The sequence below is a fragment of the Leptodactylus fuscus genome, chromosome 10 (genome assembly GCF_031893055.1).
Source record: "Leptodactylus fuscus isolate aLepFus1 chromosome 10, aLepFus1.hap2, whole genome shotgun sequence".
Lineage (NCBI taxonomy): Eukaryota > Metazoa > Chordata > Amphibia > Anura > Leptodactylidae > Leptodactylus > Leptodactylus fuscus.
Genome location: NC_134274.1, coordinates 14,346,928 through 14,358,771, shown reverse-complemented (window position 1 = coordinate 14,358,771; position 11,844 = coordinate 14,346,928). Strand labels below are relative to the sequence as shown.

Below are 11,844 nucleotides of genomic sequence, written 5' to 3'. Positions count from 1 at the left end.
ATAAAAGTACTTAACATGAACAAATCTCATCTCTACCTAAAATCACTGCCTATTGGGTTTAACCCACTATACAGTAGTGTAAATTCCCATGCCTGTTTTTATTCATAGTGTATATATATAGGTATTAATGCATGAGCAGGACAGTGTCTGGCAGGCAGTCACTCTATACAAGCACAGCAGCTCTGTATGTATTGATGTATTAGCAGTACAGTGTCCTATAAGCTGTATGTGTATATATATATATATATATATATATATATATATATATATATATACATACATACACAGTGTGAGCAGTGCAGGCAGCAGTCACTCAGCTCAATACAAGCAGAGCAGCTCTGTATATGTATTAGCAGGACAGTGTCTTTTATAAGCTGTATATATATATGTATACACAGTGTTAGCAGTGCAGGCAGTCACTGTATACAAACAGAACAGCTCTGTATGTGTATTGATATATTAGCAGTACAGTGTCTCCTATAAGCTGTATATACATATATACACAGTGTGAGCAGTGCAGGCAGCAGTCACTCAGCTCCATACAAGCAGAGCAGCTCTGTCTGTGTATTGGCAGGACAGTGTCTCCTATAAGCTGTATATATACATATATATACACAGTGTGAGCAGTGCAGGCAGCAGTCACTCAGCTCCATACAAGCAGAGCAGCTTTGTCTGTGTATTGGCAGGACAGTGTCTCCTATAAGCTGTATATATACATATATATACACAGTGTGAGCAGTGCAGGCAGCAGTCACTCAGCTCCATACAAGCAGAGCAGCTCTGTCTGTGTATTGGCAGGACAGTGTCTCCTATAAGCTGTATATATACATATATATACACAGTGTGAGCAGTGCAGGCAGCAGTCACTCAGCTCCATACAAGCAGAGCAGCTTTGTCTGTGTATTGGCAGGACAGTGTCTCCTATAAGCTGTATATATACATATATATACACAGTGTGAGCAGTGCAGGCAGCAGTCACTCAGCTCCATACAAGCAGAGCAGCTCTGTCTGTGTATTGGCAGTACAGTGTCTCCTATAAGCTGTATATATACATATATATATACACAGTGTGAGCAGTGCAGGCAGCAGTCACTCAGCTCCATACAAGCAGAGCAGCTCTGTCTGTGTATTGGCAGTACAGTGTCTCCTATAAGCTGTATATATACATATATACAAAGTGTGAGCAGTGCAGGCAGCAGTCACTCAGCTCCATACAAGCAGAGCAGCTCTGTCTGCACAGTCCCAGGCAGCAGCAGCAGCAGCAGCAGGAGGAGGAGGAGGAGAGGCCTCTCCATATATGGGCATAGCCCCGCCCCCTGCACGTCAGCAGCTGACAGCCCTGCTCCCGGGGGTTTAGAGTTTTGGCTCCCGGGAAAGGTTCCAGTCCTGGGGGATAGAGGGCTGAGTTTTGTTCGCTTCCATCCATCGTGCAAGACGCTAAAGGCCCCTCATCCAGCTCTCTCCTGTGAGCAGGAGCCTCATGTCTCAGTTTATTTGTCTTTTGGAGCAGGAGATCTTTGCCAGAAGTGCTCGGTTCAGCAGTGTCCTGAAGCTTTTTTGATGCTGTTTTGTTGCTGGAGATGATGACACCACATTGAGAAGCTTCAACCAACAAGCCACAAAATATCTATTTCTTCCAGTTGTCTCTCCGCACTCTGCAGCTCCTAGTGGTACTTTTATTATTATTATCCGGTATCCATCACCGAGCACAACTCCAACTACTGGAAGGCGGCTCCAAGCCTGTGCCACACCAGCCAAAAAGCAAGACTGCAACTTGGGTCTACCCTACTGATCCTGGGGAGTTAAAGTCATCATCATCATCAAGGAGAACCTGAGCAGAAGAAGAAGAAGAGGAGCAAGAAGAAGAAGAAGAGCTGGGACACTTTCCCCCTGTTTTTTTTTTTTTATTAATTTCCTTTTCTTCTTCTCATTCTTTTTTTCCGAGCCCTCATTTGATAGGAGCTGATTGTTGCCCAAAAATTTAGTTTTAATGTTTGGGATTCAGGAAAATATACCAAGAGGTGGGACCACCATGAAAGAGGAACCACTGGGAGGTGGGATGAATCCAGTCCGGTCATGGATGCATACAGCAGGGGTAGTGGATGCTAATACAGCCGCCCAAAGGTAGGTGTCTGCCAAATGATGGTGGCTTTTATTTCTCATCCCCCCTCAATGGTCTCTATCAATGACAATCTCCCTGTGTCCCTGGTTATGTAGTGGTGGTGGTGATGGCACAAGCCCCCATCCTCTCACATCATGCCCCTCTTCATGTGCCAGGCTGGGATCAGCTGCTCTCCTCTCACCCAGCCCTTGTCTCCTTTCCTCCCGCAGTGGTGTGGGGCTGGCTCGGGCACATTTCGAGAAGCAGCCGCCATCCAACCTCAGGAAGTCCAATTTTTTCCACTTCGTCCTTGCTCTCTACGACAGGCAGGGACAGCCGGTGGAGATTGAGAGGACAGCTTTTGTGGACTTTGTGGAGAAGGAGAAAGTAAGTTGTGCTTGCAATCTATTTCTTACACCCCAGCCTGTATAGAGTGCAATGTATACATCATCATCAGCCCTATATAGAATATAGAATAACACTAATCTAATAGTTTGATCACCCCTATATCTAAAATAATGCAATTAATCTAATGCATTGATCACCCCATTAGAATAAACACTTTAAATCTAATATATTGCTCGTCATCTCAATAGAATATTAATATCGCAATATCTAATATATTGTTAACACTTAATCTAATATATTAATATTGCATATATCTAATAGAATATGCAGTATATTGTATCGGTTAATAAACTGATCTTCACTCCCTTATGCTTGCAAAATATGAACAATTTTGCATTTCTCCAGATTATATATGTAATATGATGCATTGATCACCCCCTTGTGCTATATCTTATATATACCATTGATCAGAACTTCTATATTTAATACTGATCATCACCCCCTTGTGCTATATCTTATATATACCATTGATCATAATTTCTATATTTAATACTAATCATCACCCCCTTGTGCTATATATAGTATTGATTATAACTTCTATATTTAATAGACTGATCATCAACCCCATAGGCTAAATTTTGCCCTTATAATCTTTTCTATATTGAATAGATTGAACTTCAACCTCAATACCTAATATAATATATTGATCACCTCCCAATAAATTTAATATATTCCTTATCACTCTCTTATACTATAAGCAACATAACCTATTGAACTGATCATCCCCCTATAGGCAAAGTGATCTATTGATTATTCCTCTTTATATATAATAAAATGTATCGATCAGCCATTATAAGTAATATATTAACCCCCTTGCAATTCTATGTAATGTAATATATGAACCCCTTGCACTTATTCTATGTAATATATGAACCCCATGCACTTATTATATGTAATATAATATATATATATATATACTGATCGTGATCATCATACTATGCAAACACTGACTTTCCCCATAGTCGGACTATTAAAGGATTATTTTAAATAATATCCATGGATTATAAATCTGTAATATAACTAATATCTCCCCTGTCATTGCGTGTGCATGGAATATATTTATATCCTGGCCCCAATTGCACTAAATGTAATAAAAGTGAATAAAAATACAAAATGTGTCCAAAAAGATTCCTATAACAACATTGTTACACTGAAATCTACCCCAACCCCCCATTATATTCAGCCCATGTGATACTTTGTATCCATTCTGCGTGTTTATAAATATTCTCTTATATCCAACGCAAAAATAATATAAAAAAAATTCCACGAGCTGTGAATATTTGCAAAAACTCCTTGTAACAATTATTCTATATATAGTATATCGCTCATCACCTCCTAATACTGTATAGACATAGAAATAATAATAACCAGAGGGATAAAATCTGCCCAAAATACGATTTAATCCCTGACTACTGGAGTCAAACTTGCCATCGCCCTGGATGGGGATTCATGTCATCACCTCATTGTATTGCATGTACTTAGGATACAATAAACCCCCCATTTACTAAGCAGACGAATGAACTCACCTCCAAAAAATTTATTTTATTTTTGTATTATTTTTGGATTTGCCCAGCACGTGTATATGTGATCCTATACTGAGAAATGAGAAAGTTCTAGTGACATATGGACGGATTTAGGAGCCCCAGACCCCATATAGTGTGTCCCTGACAGCTGATCACAATGACCAGAGACCCTGTGTATAGGGGATTGTCACCAAAGGGACATAAAGCTCAGAATATTCCTATAGAAAGTAACAATCTGCTATTATTTCCAGGAGCCAAACAGTGAAAAAACTAATAATGGGATTCACTACAAACTGCAGTTGTTATACAGTAATGGTAAGTGCCTGATATTGTATATTATTATATAGTAGAGATTATATAATAGACATTATATGGTAGAGATTATATAGTATAGAATATTCTACATATGTAACAATTCAGTGGGAACAATAGAAACTGCCAGATAATATTACTAAGTTTTCCTAGAAGTCACTGCTGACCTTTCCCATTCCCATTCCCAACTATTATTATAGAAAATATTTGGATCTGATATTTTTAATAATTTGCTGAAGATTCAGATATTGCGTTTGTGTTAAAACAAAGCAAAAAGAATTAAAAAAAAATAGGAAAATGGAATAAAATAATATAATAAAGTAGATAGAAAAAGTAGTGGCACGGCTGACCCAGGATCTGAATAATACTGTTAATGAATGATTAGTAATAATTCCTATATTAATTAGGCATCATCATTATATTCATTGACAACATATATATATATTTTTTTTACCCTATGCAGGAGTTAGAACTGAACAAGATTTATACGTACGGCTAATAGATTCCATGACCAAACAGGTGAGAAGATTTGGATACATTGTGTAAAGTTTACTATGTGATATAGAATGGGATATGGAGATTGTAGCAGCGCTAATGATCAGTGTGTATATATAAGATTTATATATATATATATATATATATATATATATTAACATATATATGTATATATATATACATGTATGTTAGTGTATAGTAATATATATATATATATATATATATATATATACACACATCTGTTGTAGGGAGTCAGGAGCACACTGTATGGATCCCCATGTTATTATTATATATGTAGGAAGGTGAAATGGCAGCTTGTTCCTATCTGCTCTCTATTCACCTCTTAGCCCCCCATCTCCATAATTCAAGCTCCAAGCTCCAGGGGTCACCACAAGCCGTCCATTTCCTTCCTCCATCACCCAGTCCCTGTCACAGCTTGTAAATAACATAATTACACCGAGGTGCTTATTAAATAATTTAACCTGTCGTGTACAACTATCCTGATAGCAAGTGAGGTTATCAATAAAATCCAGGGCAATTATATAGGGGGACAGGACAGTCCAATGCACTACAATCCTGTCTATCTATCTATCTATCTATCTATCTATCTATCTATCTATCTATCTATCTATCTATCTATCTATCTATCTATCTATAATATCTATCTATCTATCTATCTATCTATCTATCTATCTATCTATCTATCTATCTATCTATCTATCTATCTATCTATCTATCTATCTATCTATCTATCTATCTATCTATCATTCCAATAACCCATTATAATGCCCCCTAATGGGATCCCTTCTATCCCCATCCTATTGACAGTCCAATATTTAGGCGCAGTCAAAAGAACAAACTTGTTCTTCCTGTTGTCTCCTTAGCCCAGTTGATTTCGGATTTGTCATTGATGCCACTTGAGTCGCCTCCTAAGGAGGAGATGAAGTGACAGGCAGCAGGCAGGGGGACCCTGGACCCTTGAGCACTGCTATCAATGCTGTACACAGGACTCCATTCATTCTGGAGCCCTCTCCACTTGACAATGTCCCTTTTATTTCCTTTGTATACAAACAGCTAAATGTTTTCGGAAATCGCCTCTGACTAATTAACGGGGCCATGAAGCTGATGAATAAGTTTTAGTGCAAAAAAATTACAAAAACAGCCAAAAACAGGGGTCAATCCTGCAAGTCCCTGTTTATTGTGCGTTTAGCTGGTGGCATGTGAGCAGAGCAGGGAATCCAGGGCATTTCATCTCCTCATAGCCCAGTAACTGATCAAAGAGTCAATGGTGCTGAACCGACAGTTTATGGATTCCTGTTTGTGCTACATAACCAAAAATAAATCATTTCTAAATACTAGAAGGAGAGGGAGACAATCAGCAATGCCTGGATCAACAAACATGTGCAGGGACACATCAGTGTTGTGTCTGTGCAGGCTGCTGGTTTGCAAACACTGGCTGTTATTAAAAGCTGTTGTGTTATATTCTTATTATTACTCCACATATGTAGCCCCTGCACTTCCAGCAGCGCAGGCAACAGGCGTCGGATCCTGCAATACAATACACTCCGACTCCATCAATCCTAATAATAATATCATGGGAGTTGTAGTACTCTCTTATTTATAGATAGGATTTGCAGAATTTGTTGCATCATTGCAGCTCTATAGAAATTAACGATCTAAGAAGCTTTTGCTAATATCTAAAGACACACCACATTAGTCCAGCCATAAAATTGCAATTTTTCCTCCGACTACCAAGTTAAAACTCCAATTAATTAATTTTAGCGGTATTTTTTGTATCTCCTGTTATTACATCGCACACCCTGTAAATATAGATGTAGTCGGGTGGTAAAGGAATGAGGACGGCGCAAGCATTTTGCGCAAAAACCTCTAAAGTGGCGCTTAAAGTGTCAAAAAAAAGTTGCAATCCCAGGAATGTCTTTAGGAGTTGTAGAGAGGAAGGAGTTTGCAGATCTTGTCCAGCAGCAGGTCCAAGGTTGTTTTTTTATTATGATTATTTTGTAGAATAATTCCGTATTGCCGGGTCTGTTTGGGTCATAGGTTTGGATGGTTGAGAAGGATAAGAGGTGACAGGCCCCTGCTCATAAATAGAAGGGGGGCTCCATGTGTTCAGGATTAGTTCCGTGATTCCCTAGTCTAGGACACAATTGATCCAGATGATTTTGGTTAGGAAGAACAGGGCGCAGGAGCTGCGCAGCGCGTAAAGTGATGAAACCCAGATGGATGAAGAGGGGAACCTGGATGAAGCCTCCTTAGATGCTTAGCGCTGGATTAGAAGGAGTTGAGTCTCTGTCCATGATGTGTGACCGAGTTATGGATACACAGCCCCGGGTTAGCCTTGCGCAGGGTGCGCACTGGTTTTTGGAACGCGCCGCGTAAGGATGATAACGCGTTCAGCCGGTCTGCTATGGCACCAAGCCCGGCTTAGAAGTTGGCTCGTCCATGGCTGGCAATACAGTAACATCTCAGAGCCGGGATATGTGACACTCAGCCCTGGAGGAAGTTGTACTGCAGCCCCCTCCATCCTCCATCGCTTCCCAATCCTTCTCCATCCAGCTAGGATTGCGCACCTATAGCCCCACACCATCTGTCAGAGCCTATGCTCAAAACCCAGTCATCCGTACTCCCAGACACTCTGCCTTTTTACCAAAGAAAAATCATTGTTAGCACTTTCAAAATAAACAGCAGATTGCCCATTAGCACTTTCTTCCTAAATATCATCCAGTCATCAGCAGATTGTGCGCTCAGGGCTGGGGGCTCCTTGAGGTTCTGAGCAGGGACCTCCAGGTTTTAGGAGAGAAATCCCACTTGTTTGTCATTTTATACATTGCAATAAAATTATTCAGTCTTATAAATCTGCAAAACATATTAAATGGAACAACATCTGCCCTGCAATAGAATGCAATAGAATAGTGCACCACAATGCACCTATAGAAAGTTCTATCAGCTATAGAATGTAGCCATTATCTATGTATCTATTTATAACACATATAGAATATTGCAGCATGTATCTATTTATCTGTCTGCTCCCATAAAGGGTTAACCCCGCTATCTTCTCCTAAATGAGGTCAGCTCTACTGTAACATCACCAGCTCCAGTATTGTAAGAGTTGACATTTCAATTGGGGAGGGGAGGGAGGGAAGGGGATCATTCATTCCCACTATGCAATGGGGTAAATTTGTGATTCCCTATTAACCCCCCAGAGAAGTAAAAGGACATGAAGGGGGTGTGGGAATTTGTGGTCCCCTTGAGAGGCAAGAAGCTGGGGGGGGGGGTACATTTTAACCCTGGAGAGGTCAGTGGCAGCACTGCAGGTGTTAATGATCCCCTGACACCAGTAAACGGCTAATAATGTAGAGGTTAATAGTGTGTAGATTGTAGGGCCTATGTCTCTAGTTTATAATAGGAGAATATAGGCCAGGGGCAGAGAGGATCCCTTGTCGCATGTTACTGCCACCTACATGAATGAAAGGGCATAGCAAGGCCTTGGTGTGGTCAGCCAGCACCAGGCATGTGTCCAGCCCCTGTGGGATGGATGAAGATTTTTTTTTTTTTTCATTTTTCATAACCTTAGCCATGGCGCCCCCTTCAGGGGAATTTCGTCATGGCACAGGTGCATTCTTTTACCTAGGCTTTATCCTTACACCTCTCTTCCTTAATTCCCTTTACACAGGCAATTATCTACGAGGGTCAAGACAAGAACCCCGAAATGTGCAGAGTGCTCCTAACACACGAAATCATGTGCAGGTAAGAGGGGGGCGAACCTGCCGACTTACACATGGCCTAACCAAACCTCGGCCCAGAAACGTGATTATTCCATTCGTTCCTATAGACCCATCGCGAGCTATTCCAAGTCCATGGCATTGTATAAATAGATGAGACTAACGCGTTTCCATTTGTAGCAGCCGGAGATAAAGCTGCTGACTGTTTGGACGAGCAGATTAATATGTTGCCGGTGTGACTCCAATATATTCAAAAACGAGAACAGGCCGCGCATGATGGATCTGTCATTGATGCTATAGGAGCCGAGAGATCAGCTTGAGCCTTTTTATTTATTTAGGCCTTATTTTTGCATGCTAAAGACGCAAAGCGTTTTGTACTTATTACAGCGCTCATGTATGTGAGAATTGGATTTTGATGCCGCCACTTAACCTCTTCCCTTGAGCAGTCCTAGAATGTTTCGATGACAGGCGCATTGCTCCAGATCTGTGTCAAAAGAACAGTTTCCCACCTGTTTCTTCAAGACTTTCACCTCTATGTGGCGAATAAAAAACGCATCATTGGATTTGTGCGTGTGGCATGTAAAATAACGGGAGGGGTGGGGGGGACGGAGCGGCGTCGTGCACCTCGGGCTACAGTAGCGCTCCTCATACTCTAAGGGGCATCCTATTCCTTGCTAATATGCTTATTGCCTATATGCCATTTGCGAGCAGACATATTGTTGCAGCTCTAATATACAAAAGCTGACTTTTCCTCATATCAGGTAATAAATATAAATTACAACCAATAAAGTGGAATTTCTTTATTATCCACTTCTGCATGTTCTGCAATTAACATAGAAAGTGCACAGATGTGATTTAAGCTGTAAGTGGAAGACTGTAGACTTTTCTTTAATCACTTTAGCTGTCAGCTTTAAAAGGCTTTATATACTTTGCCTACCATATGGTGTTAATTTAGCTAATTTAGACATGTAACCATTATACAAGTATGCTTTTTTAGAATGCAAGCAGCATAACATTTTTGTTTCATTTCTGCTTTAATTAAAGTTTCAATAATGGAGTTAAGGTAGGCTTAGAAGGAGGAACAATGGAACTTTCCCATCGATGCCTTCATGCCTTTGTAGTCATAATTAATAAATGCCCGAAAGAAATATCGGTTGAAGGTTGCGTCTCGCGTCTTTTCCCAAAAAAAAAAATAACAGCTTGACAATTAGAGGTAAACAAAAGCTGAGGCTATGAAAAGTTATTCCCAGACCTCCCTCCTTCTCCTCGCAAAATTTGATATTTTTTTTTTTAGTGCAAATATTTGGGCCTAGCCTCCTGTTCCAAGTGGGAATTTTTCTTGAAATTTTGTTATTTTTTTCTGTTTCCCAGTCGATGCTGCGACAAGAAAAGTTGTGGCAACAGGAACGAAACCCCCTCAGACCCTGTTATCATTGACAGGTAAGATCTGCTCTTTTACATGTGCTCTGTTCTGTACCCCACGGATCCATGTTTTTGTAGTGCAGCTTTGAGTTTATTCCGCTGCTCATTGTCCTCGGCTGTTACCGTGTCCAGGTGGGTTGACTTGGAAACCTGGTGCATCCCTCTGTAGGGAATCGGTAATTACTTGTGAGTTGTCAGGGGAAGCAGTTTCATCTGCTTCTGCTCTCACGGTGGCGAGCTCTCCTGCCTAGCGAGGGTTTTTTGTTTTTTTTTTGGCTTTAAGTGTAAAGAGATGTCAGAGAATGCATTGTGCTAATTCGTTAACAAGTGGTTCATTCTAGTTTTTTTTTTCGGCAGTGGCATTGCCCCCTCCGGTAGAGACCTGGGTGGCGGAGTATTGCGTTTGTTGTCCAATGTTAAAATTAATTTAATCTGCCATCAATTAAGTTGGAAATGCATTCTAATTTCCCCCCCAATTCTAGCTGTCATTTACGTTGCAAAGCAAATAGGTAACTAACAAACCAAAGTTCCCCTAATTGAAACTGATTGCACATGCTGGTTGCATTTCCTGAAATGCATTTAGGCAAACATGTCAGCTGGATGTCGTCTTTGGGTTTATGGCATTGATTTGATATAGTTTTTTGGAATTTACAAAACCCTTCTCGGATAATATTGATGCTTGTGATATTACCAAATGACCCCCCCCCTCCCCTTCATGTTGGGCCAATCATATGGCATATGTATGATTGGCAGTCGGTGCATAGATGGTACCCAACGCCAGGCCATTTGAATGTGAAAAGAGGGAGGTTTCCAATGTTTTGACTGGTGGTAGGGGTGGTAGGGGTGGCGGGGTGTGCGTGTGGTTGGGGGGGGGGGGGTTGCATTTCAACAGCTTTCATTACAAATTTATCTTTTGATCATGAACTTTGCTGTCCAGCGAGTGAAAAATTAAATCCGGAAAAGTCCTACAGTTAAGCCTCCAGAAATATGCAACCACTAGTAGAGAGCAATGCTAATGTTTAACTAGGCGGAATATCTGTTTGCTTAGTGGGGAATGTTAGGTATCTGACAGGAGGGACATCTCTCTTATTAGTAATCAAATAGGTTTGGCCAGTTGTTCCCTCCACTCCGAGACGTTGTCAGGCAACAAGTCCGACACTTCGTAGAATCCCAACGTCAAAATTTCAAAAAGTAACAATGTATCGGTCTTAATTTTTGAATTTTTTGAAAATTTACAATGATATCATAGATCCTATCACGACTTTGGCCTTACATGTGTCATCTCTTACGCGTTAATGACGGCGATAAAAAAAAAAAAATTAAAAAAATTGAAGGCTTTTAACAGTGCGACTCCATCTGTGCCTATGACATTTTTTTTTTGTCATCTGATCCACTTTGCATGGAGTGTTCTTTGACTTTAGGAAAGTCTGATTTTCTAATCCGTTCATTAATGTATCGGGAGGGATACATCAGCTATCTAGTGCTAGATGAATTATACAACTGATTATTGTTATATTGAAGTATTTCAAGTGCAAATTGAAACTGTATTTGTACCTTAGACAAGTGCCTTATAATTTGATATTCTGGAAGCATCAGAAGGGAAGAACGGAGAAAAAAAAAAATCAAAGAAACATTTAGTTAATGGCTTCACCATGTTTATTTGAATAAGGAAGATTGAAACTCCATTTACGCCTCACATAAATGCTTTGGAGATCTTAATTATTGATGGAAAAATCTGCCGTGCTTCTAAATTTAAAGATATGACAATTTTATAGGAATTTCAATCATTTTTTTCAATTTTAGTCCGAACATAGTATTTTTTTTAAAAAAATCTTCCTTTAAG

The 11,844-nt window shown here is 40.1% G+C and overlaps 1 protein-coding gene across 18 annotated transcripts in view; it reads left to right on the top strand.

Moving 5' to 3' along the window:
- Positions 1 to 1,385: 1,385 nt before the first annotated feature.
- The window catches only part of EBF3 (EBF transcription factor 3), a 148,781-nt gene continuing 138,322 nt past the window's right edge, over positions 1,386 to 11,844 (top strand). For 17 of the 18 annotated variants that reach the window (XM_075257697.1, XM_075257706.1, XM_075257691.1 and 14 more), the window contains exons 1-6: positions 1,386 to 2,124; positions 2,332 to 2,488; positions 4,284 to 4,347; positions 4,808 to 4,863; positions 8,531 to 8,604; positions 9,951 to 10,019. In XM_075257697.1, coding sequence (XP_075113798.1) covers positions 1,991 to 2,124; positions 2,332 to 2,488; positions 4,284 to 4,347; positions 4,808 to 4,863; positions 8,531 to 8,604; positions 9,951 to 10,019 — 554 coding nt within the window. In that variant the 5' untranslated portion in view covers positions 1,386 to 1,990. The remainder of the gene's footprint in view (positions 2,125 to 2,331; positions 2,489 to 4,283; positions 4,348 to 4,807; positions 4,864 to 8,530; positions 8,605 to 9,950; positions 10,020 to 11,844) is intronic. The other variant, XM_075257708.1, reaches the window with a different exon arrangement.